General features: G+C 34.8%; 1 protein-coding gene across 1 annotated transcript in view; it reads left to right on the top strand.

Annotated features, from left to right (window-relative positions):
• LOC126967535 (mucin-2-like) overlaps positions 1–24848 on the top strand; it is a 29472-nt gene extending 4624 nt beyond the window's left edge. The window contains exon 2 of the mRNA XM_050812052.1: positions 22683–24848. Within this exon, the coding sequence (XP_050668009.1) occupies positions 22683–24371 (1689 nt within the window). The 3' untranslated portion in view covers positions 24372–24848. The remainder of the gene's footprint in view (positions 1–22682) is intronic.
• Positions 24849–27411: the final 2563 nt, after the last annotated feature.

Here is a 27411-nt window from a genome sequence, read left to right as displayed (position 1 = left end):
GTCTCTCAATCAGAATGTAGCCGACATTAAAGTAAGCGTGACGTCAGCTTGTAATCTTACAATCAGCATCTAGTAATTTAGGATATTTTAAACAGTTTATTAACAATAATAAAGTTGTCTGGAGTTTCAAATTAAAATGTCAAGAATATAGATGCGAGTGTTTTGTTTAACGGAGTGTTGGTAAAACCGGTGTACGTGTAATGTGCTATGTTTCTTGGTATAACTCTTGATTCCAAATTAGAATCCCCTATTGAAGGATTGGTTAGAATATATTTAGTTTTGCAGAATACGCGGTTAAAAAGATAAGACAGATAACTGAAATAAATACGGTGCGACTAGTCTCATCATTTCAGTCGGAAGATGTCCACTGCTGGACAAAGGTCTTCTCCAAAGGGGGGTTTTGCCATAATAGCCACGCGGTAGGTGGGTTGGGGATCACAGTTGATGGTGCTGTCCTCTGGGAAGGATCCTCATTGTATCCTTTAGTCGCCCCTTACGACACCCACGGGAGAAGATGGGGTGGTGCTATTCTTGGTTTTTAACGTTCAATAAATGATTTTAAATTCTATTTGGAGTAAAAATTTTGAATTTGAATTGATGTAATACTTACTTAATTGTCGGTCCATCTTGTCTACCACCAGGAGCCCCACAAGGTGGACCGATGATCTAGTCAAGAATACGATAAGATCGCCGAAATACGTTGGGTGTGGGCATAGCAGATCCGTCCGGAGATCTTTGGTGGAGGCCTTTGTCCAGCAGTGGGCGTCTTCCGGCTGATATGATGATACTTAATTTTGTCAGTCCAGATACTGATATACTTAGTCTTGCCATTAATACTGAAACAAAGAAAAAAAAATTTCTATTGCAAATAACATTTATTAATTTATCTACACCCATGCTTTAAATTCTCTATTAAAGATTCCGAAACAGTTAGCTTATTGCCAGCATTAAAACACCCAATGTTCTAATAACCATTACATCATCCAAAAGAGCGTTGTAATGTTGTACTGAATTTCATAACAACACTCCTATTTTTTTTTCATTCCCTTCATGCTCAAAGAATTTCAACAGACAGCCACATTTTTATTGCTCGATGCGTGGCATCTGTATGAATTAAAAAAAAAAAAACATTTTGGTTTACGCGCGTTCCACATCACCAGAACGTCGCGCGCCGTAAAAAAAGTAGGTTATTCGAATCCCCGCCATTTTTCTTCGATATTTTTATTGTTTTGTTTACAAACAATGAGCGATTAATTTCCAAAAGAAACATAATATTCAAGTGATTTTTAATTATTGCACTATACAAAATGTAAATTACTACTAAAATAAATAATTCTCTCATTAATACTTAGTTTATTTGTATATAATCAGTAATGGATGATATTATGTTATTACTAGGACTGGCTGTTTTAATGTTAGCAGTAAGCTAACTGTTTCAGAATCTTTTAGAGGATTCATATTTTGGGTGTAGATAAAGTCTTGTATGCAACTGTTGATAATTAGGTATTAAAACACTCATGTGATACTATTAGAGATAGAGATAAATCCACATTCGTGTTTTAATACCCCTTATTACAGAACTGTTGCATAAATAACTATTACGGTGTACTAGCTTAATACATAAATATAAAACAATTCAAAATATAAAAACCTTATTCGAAGTGGTATCCATTGGCTGCAATACAGTCCTTTAAACGTTGAGGCCAGTTATCAATAGAAGCACGCACTCCTTCCATGGGAAAATTCTTCACTGCCCATCGTACGGATTGTTTTAGCGACTCCAAATAATCATGGCTTGCCCAACGCAAGCCGTAAAGCCTCTATAAAACTGACCATAAATCATAATCCAGCGGACTGAGATAGGGACTAGACGACGGCCAGTCTTCAGCTCTGATTAAGTCCGAAACGTTCGTTTCCAAGCAATGCAGTCGCGTAGAACGAGCTTTATGACCCGGCGCAGAGTCTTGCTGGAAGGACCATTCTTAGTTATTGAACATGGTGTTATAAGGGGCTTCACTACCTTTTCAACAATGGTATCTTGATACACTTGTGCCGATGTTTTGATAACATTCTCACAAAAGTATGGCTCAGTCACTCCTTCATAGCTAATACCACACCAAACCATCACTGAAGTCGGATAGTGCCCACGTTGCACTCTGTCGACTAATTGGGAAGCTTCCTCAGAGCTTTGAGCATAAATTCGGTCATTTTGTTTCTTAAAATTTTGCTCAATTGTAAAAAAATCTCATCCGGAAACAAAGATTTTCTGTGCCCTCTCTTTACGTACTACTGCAGTAGTTGTTTCGATTCTACCACCCTATTCTTTTTTAAATTATCAGTTAAGAAATGTCCAGTACGTCTCTTATAGGCTGCAATTCCTAAGTCAACTTTTGAAATACGCGACATGGTTCTAGTTGCTATCTAGTCATCTCCCGAGATAAAATATTTTGCTTTCAGATAGGATTTCTCGAATTATAACCAAAGCAGGTTATAATTCGAGAAATCCTATCTGAAAGCAAAATTTTCGTACGAGCACTACGTGGACAGCCAGGTCTTTTTCTGTCCCAAACAGAGGAGGTCTCATTTTACCTATTAATAGCCTGGTACAAAAATAAAAAAAGTCAAAGTCACGGAAATGACACTTATGAATGTCAAAAAAATATTTTTCTTATAGAATCTACCGCTACTTCGTAAAGGGTTGAGCTAATGAGAAGAAGTAGCAAGAAACTCATTGCCACTCTTTTATACCAAGATTTACATTTCCATCGATTTACAAATCATTTCAATAACAATATAATATGTAAAATGATGCAACAAACATACTCAAACGTCAAATAGTCAATGCCTTTTAAAAAAGTTAATGTAAATTAATACAAAAGTTATTGAGTTCAGTAGCTGCATCATCCACATACACCATAAATAAATAAAGGTATTCTGTGAGCATTTTATAAGCGATTAGAAATATATATATAATAACTTTTGAGAATCTGAAACCGAGTCTCCGGCAACAGGATCATCCTGCCACCACAAGCAGCGCCCGTTCATCAGCATGACGTATGAGCCAGCCATCGCCTCCCTCAACCATATTTTAGGGGAGGGGACAACCCGTCCCATGTCGCCGCCACAAGCAGTGACATTTAAGCGAGCATGACGAAACCTGTTACGAGAACTCAAGCAAACAACAATAAAAGAATCCTAATCTACATATCATGCAATACTCACCAAATACCTCTACTTACAATTTGACAATTCTGCTTAAACTTGTAATTAATATTTTATATTAATATTATATTTTTACTAGCAGTAATCAAAAGTTCAATCCTTTAGGGTAATCAAATCAAAATCACTTTATTCATGCAGGTCAAGAAAATGACTTTTCTTTTTATATCCACCGCCTTTGAGGGTTGAGCTTTAATAAGAAGAAGTGGCAAGAAACTCATTGTGACAATCTCTCACTTACAAATCGTTTCAGTTACAATATATCCAAAGTGATGCAGCAATAATACTCAAACTACAAATATTCAAAAAAAAAAATGTAAATTAATACGTAAAAACAAGAGTTATTGAGTAGTCATGGCCGACTACCACTGTATCAACAATAAAAGTAGGCCATGGTACAGTAGATGCATCAAGCCACACACAACGTAAATAAATAAAGGTATTTAGCGACCATTTTATCTTTGCAATCCTGCCACCGCAAGTAGCACAAACATTAAACTAATACCCATTATATAATATGAGTATAGAGAGTTTTCAAAATTGTATTTGGCTCCATACCTACTTTGTGTAATGAAATCACAGCGATTCGGTTCTTTTGATCACCCCACTCTATTTTAATATCGCAAAATATTGTACAATGCATTGGCGCCAAAATGAAAAAACTCAATGAACAATCATATAAAAATCACAAATTCCAAATTCAAAATTTGGTTTATTTTTAATTGTATCAGTATTTATGGCCGGACGAAGTATGTTACGATAAAAAACAATATGCATTTGAATTTGGAACCTGTCATATCCAATCTGTTTTAAGAGAACGGAATTGCTGTGATAGTATTTACTAAGTAGATACGGTGAAAATTTATGCAATCGAACAGAACAAAACAAATTGAACTAGAACAAGCTCTTAGGTTAAATATTAAAATCTGTACGTTTACTTCCAGGCTTTAAAATTGTAACAGATACATTTGGAAAACCCGGGAATTTGAAAGACGCTGAGAAGTAATGTCCGAATTGGCAGAACCTGAGATCCTAAGATACAGGCTCTGGCTTAGTTTAGGCTCCAGTTTCTCGCAATTACTTGTTTTTCATTATGACTAATACTTGCGTTGTGACGTGACATTTTTGAATATTGTGTTGACAATAAAATCTTTTTATTAATAATAATAAATGACAACATTTCTATCCCACATGGTTCAATTAAAAAGTTCAGGTCAGGCCAACAATAGCTAAATTCACTTTCACCAAATGATACTTTTGTATTCAAATGGTTCATTATAGTTGAAAACACCAAAAGATCTAAAAGTAAAAACTTTGAGTAGCTCTTTCTTCTTTCTTGATGTATTTTTTTTACAATGGGACTAATCTGGGTAAAAAATTAAACCAGTTAAAAATATATATATACGGTAACATACCTACATTTAAAAAACAACGTACAGTCAAACTGCAAACCTCCTTCTTTTGTTGTCGATTAAAAAAACAGCCTATGTGATTGTGTGGTAATATACCATTCTATTGATGAAATATTTTAAAATTCGGAAAGATAGACTTTCCAGTTTGATTATTTTAACGAAAAATAGTCAGATGAACAAGTGGCCCCTCCAAAACGCGCAATCTGGTTCAAGTGAGGCTTAAGACCCGTTGGTACCTGATAGTGGTAGTGTCCACCTTCAAACCTTCAGTTTCTAGTTTTAGAAATTAAGTCTAGCTGATAGCAATTTTTCCAAAGTGCTGATAACGTTTCCCCTGAGTTGACTCCAATGCTAGCGGGCATAAGAGCGTTAGTTCGAGGACTGTAGTAGTATGAGTCCTGAATTAACCCTACACTAAAAATGTAATATTCGGGTGATCAAAGGGGTCTTAAAATGACAACGGCAGAATTACGGCGCAATAAGAGTTTATTAAAAAGTTACTCACAACTCTTACACTTACTTGCAGTTACTTATTGAAGGAACTTCAGCTACTAGAGCGTATCGAGCGCTACTCGAGGAACCATGAAGATCTATGAAGAACTATGAGGAACTGCCTATTCGGCCGGGCGGAGGACCTTATAACTCAATATAAAGTAAACATCATTTGGCTACTATAACAATCTAAACAAACAATAACATGGATTTCGTTTCCTTTAGTGGTTAATGATGATTTCTAATAGTCGTTATCATAATGATCCTTCAAAAGTACAATTGCTTACAAAAGTGAATAGATTTTATCTAACTGAAGTCAGAATCTGTACTTGTGCTTCAGTTTAGTTTTTACTTAGTCAGAACTTTATGTAGCCGGTCATTTTATAATTATAGTAAGTTTAGGTACGTAGCTGGTCAGTTTATAATCATTATATTTATTATGTGCCAATTTGAAGTCAATCAATAGCTTACTAATTAATATTTTCTCGACGGTTAAAATACGGCTATCAACATAAATGACTCATAGATATAAACTTTTTATCAATCGATCTTATCAAATTTCAACTCCTTGATATGTTTTGCACCTTTATATCTAATCTGAAACATTGCTACTTGTTTTTGTCTAATAATAATGTTGGCTTGCCTCGTATTTGTGGTAAACATTTAGCAGGCGTTATATATACCTACTTCGTGTTCATGTTTGTAAATTTTATTTATCTCAAAATGTATGGAGGATACTTGATTCGAAACTGCCATATTACAGATCATCAGATAACTCCTGCGCCATTTCATTGCCATCGTGTGGGGCATTCAAGTGTTTTTCAATGTGTATGGCGCCTTTAATAGTAAAATGTCATTAGGACGAATGAAATCTTTATAATTTTTTGTTGTATACCCATGCTCCGATATGCACTGCGAGCACTTCACAGTGCTATCACTGTAGAAAAATTCGTTCCGTTATGGACTGCCAGTATACTGCCGCAGAACCCTAGGGAAATATATGACGTCATAAATCGCCGCCATATTCTACTGTGAGCACTGGCGTTTTCGAGGTAAGGTACTCGAAGTACTTTGATCACTTGATCAGTCAAAACCACTCGAGTGCCTATCATTTTATAAACAAAAACCTACAGTTTAATCCCAAATATTTTTAATTTGATGGTACTCCAACAACAGCTATTTTTTAACCAACTAGTAAACTTTAATACACTCATTTGAATGTTGCTTCAAAAAATGCGACTGACAGTATACGGGTTTTCGTTCCGTTTTAAATAGTAACCAGTATAGCTGGCTATAAAGGAACGGCTTCACAGTATACTAAATTGACGACACACTGTACAATGGTCGCAGTGCATATCGGATCATACCCAATGTTTACTGCTTGTTATGTCTAAGAATTATTTTAATTAAAATCAAAGTCTCTAAAATCTTGCTAGTAGAAAGATCTTAATGTGATTTTTAATCAACAAAAACAAATTTGTTTTGTTGTTGACATCATATCAACAACATATAATATAATTGTCGGCTATTGGAACTGTAAGGATTGAGGGATTTTCCTATCACACACAGTAGCTTATAATTACTGGAATTGATAATGAACAGCCTTGCAGGTATATAAATTGATTAAATATTTGAATGTATTAATGAAACTAAAACTATATTGATTACTCACAGCAGGATGTTGTAAGGGCATGATAGTGTCATTACTTATAAAATGTTTATCAGTCAAAGTCACAGCGATAAGTGATATTTGGGGCGACAAAGCTTATTATCGTCACAAATAGTTTTCAATACATGAGTGTTTCATATTTATTCGTACTAACTTTGATTTATTTTTGAAATATTTGATATTAAGTTATTATTATAACTTAAATACAGGCATAAGAAATAAAACTAAAGTAACCGATGTAATTATTCGCATTGAACATTAGGAATATAAATGGATTGAACATATGTTTCGTAGCACAGCAGACAAAAATCTCTGCTCTATTGAACAAGAGAATGTATCTAAGACATGGAACCAGAATATGGCAGGCACGACCAAACATGAGTGGAACGACTAAATAGGTCTGACTTAAGGTCATATTGGATAAGGGATGCGAATCACAGAACTGAAAAGCAATGAGAGAGAGGAGCCCTATACCAAACAGTACCCAGGGTTATTTGATAAAATTTGAAGAAATCTTATTGCAATTATTTTTCCGTTCGTTTATTTTTTAATTATACTGTTATTTTAGATTAGTTGCCTAGACCCCTTGTTCTTTATTGAAATGGACAACAAAATCAAAAATTAAATTTCATTTATTACCTATATATTTTTTACCTACATATTATTTAGTATTGAAATATCAACAATGATAGTAATTTTCATATTGTGCTGAGCAACGTGGCTGTGCATATAAAATATGAAATGATCAACAGAGTCAAACGCTCCGTCAAGATCGAATGAATAGCAATAACACCTTATGGAAACTCCAAAAATCTTATTTATATCTATCAAAGTAATCTTAAGATAAGATATGATAATTATTATTGGAAAATATAGATTACAGGAATGACGCATACCTATTTAGACATTTTTGAGCTACTAGAAGGATCCTAGGAGATTAAAGTTTTTAATACACATAATTATATACGATTGGGAGGCTCCTTTGCACAGGATGCCGGCTAGATTATGGGTACCACAACGGCGCCTGTTTCAACCGTGAAGCAGAAATGTGTAAGCATTACTGTGTTTCGGTCTGAAGGGCGCCGTAGCTAGTGAAATTACTGGGCTAATGAGACTTAAGATCTTATGTCTCAGGGTGACGAGTGCAATTCTAGTGCCGCTCAGAGTTTTTGGGTTTTTCAAGAATCCTGAGCGGCACTGCATTGTAATCTGCAGGGTGTATAAATTACCATCAGTTGAACGTCCTGCTCGTCTAGTCCTGTATGGCATAAAAAAACATAAATAACATATAACCGAATATACCGTTGCATACATATATTTGTTACAGTTTATAAAAAAAGACCTCCGCTATTAGTTTAGAAGCTAGCCCGTGTGGAATGGTACTGTGACATGATCAATAAACTTGAAGCAGGCTTGTCTCACTGCGTTTACGATATTGTGTCAGGTGACAAATCCTGCATTTATCAATATGATCCCGAAACAAAGCATCAGTCGACAGTTTGGCTGTTTCAAAAAAGCCTACTAAAGTGAAGCGGTCCAGAAGGTAAAATTTTGATTGCTAGTTTCTTCATTGTGTAGTTAGTGTAGATTCCATTACGAAATCAAAACCACGACGAATGGTATACTGCAAAATGTCTGCCAGAAGTTTCCAATGCCGTGAGCGGCAGGCGACCGAATACCGTGCGCGCTATCGTGCTCTTAACAAGGGACTTGGACACCACACCGGTCAAAGTCACCCTGAGCACCGCGTGACTTCTTTTTATACCTTTAAATAAAAAATCAACTGAAAGCGATTCAGTTTACGCCGCTGGAAGATGCGCTAACAGCGTTCGAGAAGGCAGTAGAAGAGGTGTCTGCGGCAGACTGGAAAAAGTGTTTCGAAAACTGGTTTAGACACACTAGAGTTTCTATAGAGGCTGGTGAAGAGTACTTTGAAAAGATTTAATAAAATTAATCTATCCATATAAAGTGATTTTTTACTTTCTCAAAACATTATGAGTGCCCCTCGCATATACATGATACTACCTCAATGGTTTTCCTTTAATTACATTAAAAATAACTTTATATGTAAATTATGAATAGATGTTTATATTTTGATTCTATTTCTTTGTTTCCGCACAGCAACGGCCTATTTCATGTCAAGATTGTAAAATTTAATCATCATTACAGAACGACGATAATTTTAATTGTTGTCGGTATTTTCTCGAAACAATCACAATTCGTTATTTTTAAAGGTATTATAATAGGTATAATATGTTTTTATCAAATTATACCCGCTATTAAATTTACTACCTTTTTTATTACGAGCACGTAATCTATTGTCACACTTCTAGATGTTAAATGACAATGATTATTCACTTGACCGGTTATGTTTTCAAATCAAATCATCTTTATTTGAGGATAATGTAATTTTATAGTTGTTGGTTTATAATTTATAGGATCTCTTGTCCTAACCCATAAAGCATGCGAATTTATATTACTGGAATACAATCTTAAAGTTTCGTTTTAGTTTCCCTTAAAGTCGAATAAAATAATTCTATCGTAATGGTATCGGGTATTCTCGAGTGATGAGTGCCGAAGGTGATAACGGCTCAATGCCGGAAATTTTACCCCCGTCGTGTAGGAGTCGTACGACGTAATAAGCGGTGGTGCAGACTCAGTTGGTCATAAAGAGTCGAGTCGGATGCCAAAACATAGGCCAGGAAATTGGCTTTCTCTTGGACCAGCGAGTCATCGTCTATTCAGGCGGGCTAAAAATGCAGCATACAGTCATTCCAGTCTGCCGAACTTTAATGTGACTCGCGGCGGCAACCTAGAAACGGAACCAGATAGCAAACTGGATGTGAAGTCAACAGTGAGGGTCATACGGTGAAGAACGGAAAGACGTCTGGGATTCGCATCAACCCAATAACTAGTTGGTTAACCAGCAATGACCATTAGCTAAAGCAAATTTGTGAACAGATGTTCATGTATCATCTTTGGTACCTACGAGAGTCAAGAATCACCATCTCTGCGGTGGGAATCTACTTCAACATGGATGTGATTTGGATGTGCTCAAGCATCGAGAACAGACATCACCCCTAACGTAAGGAATATTCCAGTTTATACCCCCGCTAGCATCAATCTGTATATACTAGACAAGACTGTGAGTTGCTCCTTTCAGAGTACATGGGGCAGAATGGACAATTAATATGGACGGATTCTCCAAGGGTGTTTAATCTGGTGTCTTCATGAAGTATTCGTAAGTGGTGACGTAGTATTTTTTGAAAGCAGTGTCGTAATTTGCCTCTTTTAGGCCTCCGGAAAGCCCACACATTGAACGAAACACCATTTAACGTCGGTTTTAAGTGCCAGTATGGTACGACTTCGACTCCGAAGTGCTTCCTCCTGAATTTTGCAATGTGGCCCCATCGTGTGCAGTTATTTTTTAAGAATAAAATAATTGCGCTTCTCTTTATCTCCATATACACGTTTTACAATCTGATCTTTTTAGCTGTAAATTAGCCAAGAATTTTAATCAATTGTAAGCAAGTGTTATTCTTACGGTATCCCTCTTTTGTCTCTTCGGCGTAGAGCCGTGGCCTACCCTGGAAGGCTATTTTTATATTTGAGTGTTTTTGGTTGTTTGTGAATTTCTATTTTCCAGTAGGATAGTGAGAGAAGCGTTCGTCACCATTGAATTGAGAGTGTACTCCGAGCTTCTCTAAATGCCGTTATTACTCGGATCGCATTGTTCCTGTCATGAGCAAAATGACCCATATCATCAAGCGGATTTCCATTAAGTCACTTGAAATAAGGATAAATAGAATCGTAGCTGCAATTTGCAAAAATTATTCATTATTGGGTTTGTGACAAAAGTCGCACTCTATGCCTATATTTTTCGCAAGATTTTAGTGTAAGTGTCACATAAATTCGGTTCATTTTTCCCACTTTTATTAGAAGACGGGAGTATTATTCCTACATTGAGGTCCCTTAGGCGCTTCTTACCAAACACATGGTTGAAACATGGGATGAAACCGTAGATACATGATTATTTCCTATTTTACTATCTAGTTATCTAATTGTATAAGATTTATTTCTTGTTAGAACCATATTGATATATATATAGTGAAGTACGTAAAATTAAGTTTGAATCACATTTGATTTAATACTAACAGAATAAGCCTTAACGATAAAACTATCGCTACAGTCTGACAATACAAATATATACGTACATTTTTTAAAATTGGAGAAAATTCATCAAAGCAATATGTACATTATTGTATGTACAGTTGAGGTCAGTGTCCCATGCTTTGATATTAGCAATGATTTTCTCGCGGGAAATCGACAGAAGTAAGATAAATATATAAGGCGTGGAGTCCTATCTGATTGATCGCTATCTGGCAGGTAATTGTTCTTTGATGTGTGTATCTATAGCTCCCAATAAAGTCTTTATCGATCGCTTGAATCGATGGTTTTGATATAATCATTTGTTTACGTAATTTAATAGAGATATATTTGATTTCTGGAAACTGAATCTTATCTAATATATATCGCTAAACTTCTTAAGATGGAAATGGAAGAAATTTGGAGATATATAAATATAAGCAGTAAGTGTCAGTAATAAGGGTAAAGTCTAGATAAAACAAAATTTCAAGCAAACTATTCAGTTGGTTTTAAAATAAAACAGAAGATTGATATCATTAAATAAATACGCCAATAAATATCTGGCAGTTTAGTCTTCACAATGGTGTACCACAATTCTAAAATTGAATTTAAATTTTCATTCAATAAATATATGTAGAGGTTATCTTCAATATTTGTTTCGTGGGAATTTCTACGTTTTATCACACTTTTTGAATGAAATATCCTTTTTGAAATCCCTATCTAACTGCTGTCAATATAGCGTTATTCGGGAGGCTGGTTTGTTTACGCACCCTCTATGATCTGGTAGATATTGAGAATTCTTCTTTATGTCGCGTTAAATCTTAACGTCCGATATTATTCGAGTTAAGTTTGAGGTATTAGGATTAAGACAGTGAGTGATTCTACTATGAGAAAGCTTGGCGGAGCATGGCCTGAGACCAAATGAGTCAGTCATAGGCCAAAATTGTAGGTAGACCACAAATGGGAGCGCCATAATTTTGGTTAAGTCTTCAGATTCGGATGAGAGTAAGATCATGCTGTATGGGCTTGTAGAGCTTGGACTTATACCGCAGCAGGCATAAATGAATACGTGAGCAAAGTCAGTATTACGATTATGAGAACACCATAGAACAATGGTTCTAATGCATTAAGTATTAAGCAAGCCAATGGGCTTGCTTAATGCATTAGAGTAAATACAAGAAGAGTAGGATAACATCCCATAACTCAGGATTGTGACTCTCAACCTTTTAACAGAAAAGCAGTCCTAACATTAAACTTCCAAGACAAATGATTAGGGAATTCGTTTAGAATAAATGTATATAGTACGTCTAACGGTAGTATAGTCTATAAGTACACATATTATTGTACTATATATGAGTAAACTAATGATAAAACTGTTAAAAAGGAGGAGTCAAATAAAATAAAAAAATGTGCTGATATTTTAACCTACCCGTACACTAAACTTATTAATCAATCATTCTGTGAAGGATTATTTCCGGACGATCTAAAGATATCCATAATAAAACCGGTATATAAGAAAGGAAACACATCTGATGTAAATAATTACCGACCTATTGCCCTTCTACCTACATCAGCGAAGATATTTGAAACTGCAATGGCTATACGCCTAAGTAGTTTTCTGGAAAAATATAATATCCTAAATGAAAGCCAACATGGTTTCAGGAAAAACCATTCCACAACTTTAGCGATATACAAATACATACAAAAAATATTTGATTCAATTAATAATAAAAAATATTCAGTTGGCCTACTGCTTGACATGAGCAAAGCATACGATAGAGTCTCTTATGATATCTTACTAGAAAAATTATTTTTCTCAGGAATTCGAGGAATTGCCCACAAATGGTTCAAATCTTACCTTAATTTGTTTTCAATATGTGGAAATAGAAAATACTAACTTCGAGACTGGAAAGATAGACCACATAAGATCTAATAAAGCTCACTTATCAGGATCGATTCCACAGGGCAGTGTGTTGGGTTGTTTATTGTTTCTCATATACATAAATGATCTTTCTAACTTAATAGACGATGATTGTACTCTTTTTGCTGATGACAGTTCTATTTTGATCCCATGCTCTAATTTAAAACAACTAGAAGAAAAATTAAATATTACAATGGACAAAATCTTTTATTGGCTAAATAATAATAATCTTGAACTTAATATTAATAAAAATAAAATTATACCTTTTAAACCTTATCAAAAATCCCCCTTAAATATATCTTATTCTTACAAAAATTCACAACTTGAAACAGTTGACACAGCTACACTACTGGGAATTGATTTCGACTCACACTTGACATGGAAGCCATATCTACAGAAATTAAAAAGCAAAATCTCATCTTTTACTTATGCTCTTTACCAACTAAAACGCGTAACAGATTTCAAATCTGCCCTTGCTGCTTATTATGCATATGCACATTCTAGATTATCATATGGAATATTAATATGGGGAAACTGTAGTGAAATAAAAGATATATTTATTCAACAGAAAAATGTATCAGAATTTTAGAAAATATTCAGCAGATGGATTCATGTAGACCATATTTTATTAAACACAAAATTTTAATTCTTATTTCAATTTACACCCTAGAAGCATGTAAATTTGTTAAAAAACATTCGGACTTATACTCAACACTACCAAATAACAAGCGAAATAATAGAAATTTAAACAAATTAAAAATTCCCCAAACAAGTATGTCATTAGTGTCATCGAGCCCTCACCACATGGCAATAAAAATTTATAATCACATCCCAAACGAAATTAAAAAAAGAGAAGCCTTCTCCATTTAAAAGACATCTTAAAAATTTTTAGTTTCAAATTGCTTCTACGATTTACCCGAATTTTTTAATTACAAGTGTGAGAATTAGTTACAATATAGTATAAGAATGTAAAAAATTTAAAAGACTTATTTATTTTATGTATAACGTTGCTGTGCCCTTGCAGGGCGTCACATATTGTCTACCCAATAATATACCAACCATCCTACTGTAAAATGTGTCTTGCAATAAAATATTTTGATTTGATTTGATTTGAGTCTATCAAGTCCTGTGTAGATTTTCTTTCTTAACTTTCCAACTCAGCCCACAACAAACATGTTGTGGGTTGAGTTGGAATTTGTATTTATTTACCTTGTGTACAGCGTCCATTAAACGTAAATATGAATTTGAAAACTGACAACACATTTTGTAGAATGAAATAATAATTTTGATTCAAATTCAAATAAGGATTTAAAATCACTTACTGAACGTCAACAACAACCGCCCATTTGAAAATGTATGCCTCAGACCTGAGAAGAACGGGTGCAAAGAAACTCAGCGGACTTCTTATTTCTTCAAAATAATATTTCCACAGGTACAAAAAATGCAGCTAATACAGTCGTAGTTTTTACAAAGATTGTATTCGCTGCATTTTTTTAAAATTCATTCGGCATCCTATGTTCCAAAAAGGGCTTAGAGCTCTTTGTAGTTTCTGGAGCTCCCCATTATTTTAATACCCATGGATATGTCAGGACTGGCACAGCTGGCGATACATCATGCTCTGAATCATTTTATCATTTTGGAGAGCAGAAATTTCTGTTATCAGCATCAGATAGGCATAGGATAGGGGACAGCCGGGCCTACACCATTCAGACAAGACTGAAAAAATAAACCTAGCAGTTTACGTTTGGAGCACCTACCTCTGAGCTCTTGTAAGAAATGCTATCCAGTCAGCAGTTGTTGACGATGAAATACTCAACAGAGTGCGATAGCATTCTCTTCTCCCGAAGCCTATGTTTGGCCTTATATATGGGCGGGAGCGATGGCTTGTAGAAGTCACCAAAAGTAACGTTTGAATGCACCCAGGACTTGCGTGCTCCGGACGAATAACTGATTAATCTGATGAATTGGTATATTCGTTTCATTGTAAATGATCGCCTAGTTCTTATCTTTTATAATTTTTTTTATAGAAAAAACTGTTCTTAAAGTGATCCCTGCCCCCAACATTCTTCTGTAACAGAAGGGGAATTTCAAGGTAACCTTGTCGGTGAGGATGATATTCAAGTAAGTGGCTTGTCGTATGAGGGTAGAATTCATCTGAATACTCCCAGCGATAAATGCATATAATAAAACGTCCTCTCTACGCAACGCCAAGTCATGTAAAATCCTGATCCCTGACAATTCGAATAGAAGTTGCATGTGGTCAAATGGCTTGAGCTGATACTGAGGTGAAGCGGACCAGATGAGAGTAATACCTACTCATATGTGGCCGGACCTGCACTTTCTAGAGCGCTAGAATGTACGCCGGCTTGAAGTTTCTTCAAAGCATAATTCATTTTGCCTTCCATGTAACCGCGAAAATGGCATTTGTTCAAGATTTGAAGACCCAGTATTCGATACAAGGCGAAGAGCGATGACGTGAGAAATTGTTTTTTTTAAGTGTCGCAAACTAAAGTCTTCTGGGAGTTAAATTGGATAACTATTATTTTACCTTATGTCGCATAGAAGATATTAGTAAGCTTGTACCGCCACAGGTCCACGGTTTCCCGAGATAGCCCTGCTTGGCCGGTGTGTACTGCATCTTCAGTAACGTCAGCTACATACCAATACATTTACTTGGGCAGGGATTCTCCGACTTTGTAGACCTAGTACTTTCCTGGGGTTCAATCTCTTTGAGGATCACTGTCATATTGTATTGGAGTGATAAGGGGTGGAGTAAGGGGACCGATAGGCGCGGGCAGGAAGGTATTTTACACACAATGCGCTGCGTAGAAATGTCACTGAATACTTATTTTGGTTTATTCTGCACTCTGAGTTTAACTATTGTACTATCATTAAATTTGAAATCGTGCGATGTAAATTGTTTGGTCTGAAAATTTTAATTTTGAACAACAATTACAATTAAATTGTTGAAAACAATATCTGATGGATAACCATTCTATAATATCATTCATGCGTATTATATTGATAATCTCTGCCTATAATTATCGTGTAATTAGAAGAAACCACAGACACAAAAAATGTGAGCTCGCATTGATATGGTCTTAACATAAAATATAATTATGTGCATGTATTTAGTATATGGATATCTTCATACAGAAAAGTTCGTTAAAAAGAAAATATAACAAATTAAAATGCTCTGGCGAAGTGTGATTGTGATTATTAAAGACAAGACAATGTTAGAATTGATGAATATTAAAAATTACGATATCGGATCCAATTTTCGTTTAATATTCTAATTATCAGTGCCAATGAACGAGCGCGTACGTTGTGGAATTGTGATAACCGAAGAAAAACGGCATTTGGCTGAGAGATGACAAAACGAATGTTGTGCCTCATACTACTGCTCCTCAGCCATAGTGTTTTATGTGAAGATTGTGTAACTTACACATTTGAAAGTGATTTTGAAACGGATTTTCATAATAATGATAACTTTTGCACTGGTAGAGAGATGTGGCAAATTGGCAAATATGATTCATTACCCATAGACAGTCCTGATCCTAAAAGTACTCAGTTCGTATATCCAGGTCCGGTCCTGAGTTGTTCATCATCTTTTGTGTTTAAGATGTCTGGTGGTGGAATATTTGAAGCGAGTGTGTTTTTAAAATCTCAATCTGGAGATCAAATAACGATATTAGTGAATGAGATAGGGCCATCAGGCCAGAACTCAGTTGGAACAATGTGGTTTGTTGGTGATGGATGGCTTACGAGTAGTGTTACGTTAACTGGCTTCGGTCAATATGATGGATATGTAAGTTCTTTATATCTTTTTCATAAAAAATGTGCATTTGTGTGGGCCTGCAGAATTTATAAAAATGTCAGCTCTTTAGGACGTAAGATCTATTATTTTCGTACCAGACGCATAGATAGATAAATGGTTGCTAATACCAATTGATATAATCCATCCAACCAAACCGTAATATGTAAATACAATAATCCTGAAAGTTCACAATTTTCTTAAAAACTATCTGATGCTCAAATAATATTCTTTAATGATTTTTTATTATTATCTTTATGTCTCAGTTGTATTAGACGGAATTAATCTAATTTTAAGACGGATTTACAAAGCTGCGTGAAATGACTCTTATATAATAACTATTAAGATTCTGTTATGGAAATTTCGACAATGTCATAATAAATTTAATCCAAAGTTGATTTATTTATTTTAATTTTGACGCCAGAAATGCGGTCAACTTTCAATATGACGAACAGTCCTAAAATAAAGAAGAAACAATTTAACAAACACAAAGTCAAAAATATTGTCGTTGATTTGAATAAATACTAAGCTAATCTGTTCAACGAATGAGCAACGATTACAGTAATCTTTATCAACTCATTACAAATTATTTCTTGGGAAAGGATTATGGACTTGTTAATCGGATAAGCTATAAAGCAAAATATTTTAAATCTTACTTATTTTTATTCGTTTATTGTAGCAAGCAATCAATCATTCATAAAAATTAAATTAATAATAGTTATATAATATTGTAGATCCCATTACCTAAATATTGCATCTTTATGATATTATTATAATATGGGGTTACAAGTGGATTACCAATGTTACAATTTGTAACTATCGTCAGTTGTTTTGTTGTACATTACCATAACTTAAGCTTAAGCTTTAATTAAGCAGATTCAATAATCTGATGATTCACAGCAACACTATCGTATTAAGAATGGATATAAATTTACATTTTTGGATTAATTTAGAAATTCTTAGAACTAACGAATGCCGCATATATTTTGCAGTGTACTTACACTTACATTATTTGATTTGATTTTATTCACTTTTGAAATCAGGAGTCCTCATATCGTATATCGTGGCCAAAGTTCAGTTGGTCAGTAACCTTTCTTGAGTTTTGTCACGCATAGCTTGGTAGAACGCATCTTAGGCCTTTGTACTAGAATGGGTCTTATTAAGAATCCTTGTTCAAGAATATTTTATTTCTTTTATGCACAGTCCTAATGACAGTGACAAAATACGCTTGATCAAAGATTACGTATTCAGGTCTATTGGAATACGGAACTTATTCTGTTTTCTTAGAAATTCATAGAAGCTGGTAGCATTTTGTGACCATCGATCATTTGTGACCATTGCTTTATCAACCTGAGTTTCTGTAGATCATATAAACAATCTCTTTCAACGTAAGTTTTCCGAGTGATGAATCTTAAATGTAGAAGCACTAAATTTCGTGAAGAAAAATATAGGATTGGTTTTTCACAATTGACAATTTTGATTTATTTACTTAAATAACAAAATACAAATGAAATTTCACCACCAACAAACAATGATAATTTATTATTCAAACAAAACAAATCTTTTAACTATATTTACATTACTATGACTACATAAAATCAAAACTATCATTACGTGGAAGCATACCAAGAATACTGGCAGCATTTCCGCGTTGGATAGCTAGGCTGATCCGTTGACAGAAATAGCTGCAGCTAGGGTTTCCAGTAACCTTATTGAGGCGCGAAGATAGTATTTTGAACATTCTCCGTGCCTCTGGGCCACACGAGCCAAGTGACGCGACACCAAACGGCACAAATATGTATGACCCACTGAGACCAATATATCTGCAACGCTTGCTATCTTCGGCAGTCGAAGCAGCAGCCTCAGTACCAACTGATGTAACTTGGACATGAGAAGGAGCCAGAGTGTTGACGCAAGTCGCGTCCCACATCAGCGCCCTTCCCCGTGCCCAAGTCACCAGCGTCATTCCATCAGGACACTTGCCATCGCGGCGTGTACTTAATACCATTTGGCTCTAAAACAGCTGGTATATTAAGAGCGGCAAATGCCCTGCGAATGACTTCATTAATGCTAGTGTGACGACTGAAATTAAATTAATTTATAATTTTGAGACTGAATCTAAAATTTTATTATTATGTACCTACAGTTTATAATATTATTTTCCTTAATATGATTTCGTACTTTATTTATTGACGCTTTTGCGCAATTGTTTTTGTGATTGACAGACGACAGTAGACTATAGATGGACTTTTCCATTAATATGGAACTATGTATTAATATTATTGTTCTTTGTTTTAAAAGAGAGCAAAGTATTGTTTCTTGTGTCTTTGATGTACAATAACTCGCTACTCAATTATAGAATCCTGAGCCATGCAAAGGATTCAAAGACAAAATACTTTGCTCTCGTGTGAAATATACAACTTTTTACCTAATTAGCGAATATATACAACATTGTAGAATATTAACAAATCTAGGCGATATAGAATATACTGCACTTAGCCACAATATTATAAAAGCTTTGGAAAAGAGTTTCTTCCATTGGGAAGTGTTAAAAATGTTATGTGAAAACTATATTATAAACTATATTATTTTTCAAAAAATATTTACATATGTGCCATTTTAGGAGTTTCTAAGGGACTTCTGAACAAAAATTAGCTACAAGAGTACTTACTCTTTTTCTGTAAGCCTGTCACTTCCTAAAGAATTCTGAAGAGACCGAAACCGGTGAAAATCTGACGGTGGTAGGTCAGGGCTATAGAGCCGATCCTTAACTTTACCTCTCAGTCAAATTATCTAAATTTTTGTGAGTAGATAAACATGTGTATGTTCTAGCGTTATTAGACGAAAGATCAATTCCAAATGCTTTCACACCATTTCTTGATTTAATCTCATCAGTAGAGATCCGAATCGTTGGTTCTGCCAGTCGTTAAAACCTTATAATAAACAATGTTCTTCAAATCCTACCCTACACACAGCATCACTGTTGCGAGTTTACCCGAAATTTTGCCCCAATGTATGAAGTCCGTGATCCACTTTTCATAAGTCTTCAAACAATGTCTTCAAAATCTTTTCAGTTTCATTACGCCTCAATATAGAATCTCAAATGAGTACACGGTTAATGAACCGAGTACCAAACATAATGAGGATTCTGTGAGAGGGCTCGTGTTGCATCAAAATATTGATCTTTTTCAAAAAGATCAAAACTGTTTTACTGTTCCCAGTTCTTCAGCTAATTGGTTAACTACTGATTGTTACTATTGACTGTTAATCCACTTTTCCGAAAATGATATCGAATATATCAGTAGCAAGGCGATGAGAGCAAGGTTTATCATTGGTTAGAGAATTACCGGATTAAAAATCACTCAAATCAACTTTGTCCTACTCTTACTGACACTGCATTAGTTCTTTACACTTCACCGTTCTTTATTCACGGTTTGCGTTGCAATTGTTTCCTTTTTATAATGCATATATAAAATGTCACACCACAAATTAGGATATCATCCCCACCATCTGTATGTGTGGCAGTTTTCCACAGTGCTGTTCTCAAGTAACTTTCTTCCACTTACTACAAACCTGTGGAATGAGCTGTTACAAAAGACTGTGGGCGGCGGCGGTGCATCACACTAGGTGACCCGTAAGCGCGTTTGTCCTTCTTTTCCATAAAAAAATGTATCGAATTTCTTCATGAGATTGACTCATTTTGACAGAAATAAAAAAATAAGAAGTAGTTGTAAGAAACACTTTACAAATTTTGTTTGAAAAGTAATAGATACAAATAGTACAGCCAAACAGATTTTATAAAAATTACCTGCTAAACCATTTTTTTTTTGGCTTTTATTGGCTTACTATTATTTGGCTTACTAGGCTTAGGATTCTAACTTAATATAAGTTTTGCTTTTTTATTTTTAACTGTTATTTATTAACTTTCGTTCATGTACGAAGTAAGTTAACGGTAATTTTTTCTCGCTACAAATTTTTCTAGGCTACTATTACAGAGCCAAAATATGTTAAATGGGTGGTAGTGCCATATTGTTGCATTCTAAGGGACACAACAGAATTGTGCCGACACGCCCGGAGAAATAACACTCTGCCACTTAAAACGAACATGAAAAAGCGGCCTTGCCGCTGTGTTTCGTTTAGTCAGTGGGCTATCCGGAGGCCTAGGCTGCTGCCATCTTGGGACAAATGGCAGCACAGAATAAAAAATACTGTGGACTTCTGCAAAATCAGAGTATTTGGTTCTAATTAAAATGCCATCCACTGCTCTTTTTGATAGAGATATACTATCTTTTCTGGCCGATACATCTTACCTCTCCTATGACCAGAACTACTATCTTTCAAGGACAAAACCTATCCGTACTCTGGCTGCACGTAGAATGCGATGACCGAATTTACGCATGCCTGGATACGTCCCAAAGCGGTTCGTAGAAACTGACCGTGAGAAGGTGATTCTTGGCGATTTTAACGCTAACCACGCTGAACGGCTAGGCTCACGTAACACGTATGCGGGGAGATCTGCTCACGACTTTACTTAAGCATATCGTCTGACACAACTGGTTATTGCGCCGATGCGAATTCCAGACGTGAAAGATCATACACCTTTACTGTCGGACCTTCTGTAGACCATTTACCAACCTCTGCAGTCGTTGGACCATTGCCTGATCTGGAGCACAGAGCCTATCACGCATCGAACCCGGTCCTGATTTTAAGGTTGTTAACTACGTGTGGTCAGCAGACTAGGAGGAGATGCAGTATTTTTGCATACTCTCCGTGGAGGCAAACCTGTTTTTCACTGGATGCCGCTGCTAACGCTGTTGCTGATATGGTACTGCAAGTTATGGAACTCTTGATTCCATCCTCCTTGACGCCTAACGTTGGCAGGTGCAAACCTTTTGGTTTGACAAAATGGCTTCTCGCCGAAAGCATTAGTAGTTTCAGGCTTGGGTCAATACGTGGTATCTACCTAGGGATGACAAACCAGCGAACTTAAAATACACTACAATGATGCCTCCAGGTCCCTTAAAAGAATAACTGTTGAGGCGAAGTTGATGTACATTGGCAGAACTGGCGAGAGACTTGCACGCCTTCCCTCGGGAGGTCGTGCGGTTATAATATTATTCCACCCGTATCATGTTTTGTGAGGAATTTCTTTCCTTGGTTACACTGTAGTTTTCCTGTACCGATACGACTTAGGGACCTTCAATCATAGAGCATACCCGCAACATAAAGGCTGGCAATGCATCTCTTGACCGCTGGTGTTGTGGATATCCATGGGCGGGAACTTCACCACGTTCCTTCATGTGAGCCTCTTGCCCGTTTGCTCCCTCTTATTTAAAAAAATACACCAAATTTTCCATAACGCAGATTGGGAATGGAGCGTACTCTCACAGTTTATTAAATAATAAATTTAATTGTACGATATTACATTGTAACAATATTTTTGTGAAAAAAAGAACATTGCTTCATTTAAAAAATATATACTTTCAAAATTATGTATAATTCTTTAATCTATGAGTATTATTATTCTCTCCTAAAATTTTAAAGGCAAACATAATACAGCCATCATGGAAATAATTATTTGTACTTTTTTCATACATAAGAATAATTGTTTTAGTTCTTATAATAAAGTAATTGGCTGAAGAGACTTCCCTATGATAAGTATTTCAAGATAAGCGATAAGATAGCTAAGCAACCAAACAAAAAGGCAAAATGGTACTATCAACATGGCGTTGTAGCCGGGTTCAGAACTCCATAGTAAAATATTCCAGATACGATAGATATGTTATTACAAAAAAAGAATTAAATAAATGCCTAGTCTAGTTATTTACCTTGGACCTACGGCTATCAATTTTATGGTTAAGGGCTTACAAAGAGTAATTTAATTAATAAATAAAAATCTATTTAAAATATGCCACTAATAATATTTTAAGTAAACTATAAGCTAGGATTAGTCCGGGTGGAATTGTGTATTTCATTATATTGGAAATAAATGTTTTTGTGTTGTTACAGATAACAATGCTTGGTGTGTCCAATCCAGATTCAATAGTACTTATTGACTCGTTTCGATATATTCCACCGGGTTACGATGGTGAGTGTAATATTTACGAAGAGCCAGTACAAGAAACGACTATCACATTAGAAGACACTACTACAACAACGGAAATGACTACAACTATATTGGACGATAAAACCACAACAACAAATACGTTTGAAGATACAACAACAACATTGGAAATGAGTACAACAACAATAGAAGATATAACAACCACTCCCATAGTTACAACTACAATAGAAGAGGATATAACAATGACAACTGAAATAACTACTTTAGAAGATACAACGCCAACAACGGAAATTACTACACCTACATTGGAAGATACAACCACAACAACGCAATATACTATAACAACAATTGAAGATACAACCGAAACTCCTACAGCAACAAATACGTTTGAAGAAACAACAACAACATTGGAGATGAGTACAACAACAATAGAAGATATAACAACCACTCCCATAGTTACAACTACAATAGAAGAGGATATAACAATGACACCTGAAATAACTACTTTAGAAGATACAACGCCAACAACGGAAATTACTACACCTACATTGGAAGATACAACCACAACAACGCAATATACTATAACATCAATTGAAGATACAACTGAAACTCCTACAGCAACAAATACGTTTGAAGAAACAACAACAACCTTGGAAATGAGTACAACAACAATAGAAGATATAACAACCACTCCCATAGTTATAACTACAATAGAAGAGGATATAACAACGACAACTGAAATAACTACTTTAGAAGATACAGAGCCAACAACGGAAATTACTACACCTACATTGGAAGATACAACCACAACAATGATATCGATTGCAACGACAATTGAAGATACTACCCCCATAATAACAACTACATTAGAAGAAATAAGCACACCATCAGAAATATCAACTACGACAATAGAAGATACTATGACAACTCCAATGATTACAGCTACAACATTCGAAGACACAACTACAGAAATAGTACCAACTACCACCGAAGATACAAATACAACAGAAACACCTTTAACAACAATAGAGAATATAATGACTACTCCTATGATACCAATTACTACATTAGAAGACACAGCCACAACATCAGAAACATCAACTATGACTTTAGAAGATACAAATACAACACCGATAACAACAACTGCAATGGAAGATACACCCTATACTCCAGCAATTACTACATTAGAAGATTCATCTACAACAACGGGAATAACAACAACATTAGAAGATCCAACCTCCAATCCTGTAACAATGACTTCCTCTTCAGATTACCCTACGTCTACAAACACTGCTACTACGATACTAGAAGATTCCATTACAGAAACTACAATTACAGCGATAACGGAAGACTCCACTTCTCATGAAGTAACTACAACAGTTCCAAATCCTACTTCCATTCCAATAATAATTCCAGATTGGTATAGTTTTTGGAACGCATTTACAATTACTATGGTTGTTTTACTAAGTATTATTGTATTAATGATAGTGGCAGTAATAAGTTATTATTTAGGAGCGAAGAGACGCCGAAGTAAAAGTCCGTTGATGTTGACTGAGGAAGATCTTCCTAGACCAATAATTATACCGCGTGTCACACAAGTCTGGCACAATTCTATATCAAATTACTTTTATTAAGTCTCGTAGCTAAAGATCTTGTTAATTTATAAACGTTTAACTTTAATTTTTTTAATTCATTTCAAATATTGTCACAGTGTTCACATGATACCTATATTTATTTGCAGTTTGTATCGGCTGATGAACTCTACATAATGCTAAAGGCGTAAATAATTAAATACTAAACAATTTATAATGTTAATCTTCTTTGGTGCTTTATAGGTGGTTATATCTATTAAGTTACGTATCTCAACTTCAATACGTATCATTTAATCTGTACCCCCTTATTCATAATGGTCCGCTAACTTTAAACAGCCGCTTAGGAGTGTTTTTCCTCATTCTGACCTAGATCAATAGAAGACGACAGAGTGAGAATTAGCAATGCTTTAAGTTAGCAGACTATTATGAATAAGGGGGTTATTGTTTATCTCGTTCTGTAGTTATGATTTATCTGTTTGTTAAATAACATTTCGTGCGTCTTGTAAACTATGCTTTTGCCATTTTAACGTTACTCTTATTAAGATATAATGAGAATATTGTAAGTTATATTTTAATATTTACTTTTGATTAAAGTTTTTTTTTTTACTTTTTACTTAGAAGGTATCCTATGTACGTAATTACTTAGTAAGATAGTATTTTTTATTATTTAAGCTATCTTTTAAAATTGTTAGATATAACTTGGAACCGTTATTGGTTTTGTTAAAAGGCTTTAATTGCAAATATATTTTTCTTGATATTTAAAAAGCTTTTACTGTCAATGAAAAGATGTTTACTTAAAAATAATTTGATGCTTTAAGCCAGCTTTAGCTTTGCTTTTCTATATAAATTATGTAATATATAGATATTATAGTGTAATTGTGCCTACTCTAGACTAGCACGGCTGGCAACCCTAAACTATACTTTATGGTGAATACTATATTATATAAAATAATATGCGTGTGTTTCATAAAATCTGATATACAAACAGGACCTCCGCTTATAATCTCACTTTGTTGCTGTATTTACCACAGACAACTTATACAGAAGTTTGCAGTACAAAAATTTGTATTATATATTCAGAACTCCTGTTGCCTGTTTGTACTTCGTTTCGCGATATTGTACCGTGCTCAAGGAATCGAAAATAGAAGTGGAAGTAATGCAATTAGTACCATAATTAACCACTGGACTGGCGGCTGTCAAAGTGCTTTTGTGCCTGTATGATATTCGCCATTTTGGCGCTGTTGGCCATGTAGCGAGAGTCTAGCGGTACTAAAACTAGTGATGGCAACCGCAGCTACACAAACATCGAAAGGAAAACTATTTACAAAAAAAATTGTGTTCATTATTACGTTGATTCCTGAAGTATAAATAACACAATACGGAGAACGACCGAAATTAATTCAAAATGCAAAAACACTTCAGAGTATTGTACGTTCGCAGCCATTTGCATTATACGTCGAAATTATTTCTCTGGACGCTCGCAAGTGGCGCTTCAGACAGGCACAAAAGTTTAGTGTCAAACACATGGAACAGCCTGTCCAGGGGTATTTATACAGGTCAGTAAATTATGCAGGGATCTTATCGCGAACTCACAATAAGACTGTGAAAGAATCATGTCACGTCTCGAACGCAACGAAAAATATTACGCAATAAAAAACATGTCTTTTTTGTTTTTATGCAATTTTTACAAGTTAAAAAAGCAGACCAAATAATGTATCTCAAGGGTGTTTGTTTCTCCACCGCTCATTAAACTAATAAATGATTAAAAAAAATTAATCATTGACGAAGCCACTATGTTTTTTCTATTCGCATTCGTATTAGCATCAAATCAGTTTTTTATAAAGTTTCTCGCCGTTTACTACAAATTTCAAATTGTTTATATGCAAGAATACTTATATATATGTAATATAAGTACCTACACATATACTTGGTGAATACAATGTGAAGGTACTTATCTATACTAATATTATAAAGCTGCAGTGTTTGTTTGTTTGTTTGTTTGTTTGAACGCGCTTATCTCTGGTACTACTGGTCCGATTTGAATGATTCTTTCAGTGTTGGGTAGTCCATTTATCGAGGAAGGCTATAGGCTGTGTTTTTTTTTTCAAAATTAGTAATTAGTAATTTTGTAACACAAGGTGTAAAATCGAAAACCTATTTTTGCGTGCGCTGCAAAAACTATTGACAATAGAACAAAATGATGTACAGGCTATAATATAGGCAATATTTTATTACTTATAAAACTATCGCGTGAATTTTACTTAATATGGCAAAACAACGTTTGGCGGGTCCGCTAGTATTATATAAATTTAAACGTAACTTCTTTTATATGGTTGTTATTAAATGGTTGTCGTTGAGAAATAAAGATATATTATTATTAATGAGAATAGAAGTAATTTGTATATAATGTGTTATGTTAATATTAAAGGAATCCATCGTATTTGATGATATTACTCGCGAAACATTATGTTGCGAGTATATAGTAATAAACATTAATTAATGTGCTGCTTAATTTCAAAAAACGTATTGTATATAAATATAGGTTTACACTTATGTATAAGTTTATTATAGTTATCGAAGCAACTAGCCTGATTTGAACACGGGTCTGTAAGATAGGCTGTAGTAGATATTATACAATTAATATAATGTAGGTCTTGGCAGCTTCAATACCATACTGCGTGAAATATAGATCAGGGTCGATAATTTTTGAATCCAAAAAAATTATATGGGGATGAAACCCGGAAATCAATATTTACCCTTAAATCCCCCCTCCCTTCTACTTCCCGAACTCAGATCACCCGTAAATTATTTTTCCTTTAATTTTTGTTATATTCTTTTCCTTTTCCAATGGCTTTTATCCGACTATTATATTTTTCCCTTTTTACCATTTTCAAAGGCTTCAGCCTTGGTGTAATATATTTGACTCTTACAGAGTCAATAGCTATTATACTTTGGCATAATTCTGTTAATTTTTTTGCCGCTGCCCGCTGTTTTGTCACCTTAGACTTAGAATATACTGTCGTATAGACGAACTGACAGCCCGATAATGCGCGTGCGTAAGCTTATTAGTAATTTAATACTC

This window comes from Leptidea sinapis, chromosome 13 (assembly GCF_905404315.1).
Source record: "Leptidea sinapis chromosome 13, ilLepSina1.1, whole genome shotgun sequence".
NCBI lineage: Eukaryota > Metazoa > Arthropoda > Insecta > Lepidoptera > Pieridae > Leptidea > Leptidea sinapis.
Note: the sequence above shows the minus strand (reverse complement) of the source record. Positions and strands in the feature narration are given on the sequence as shown.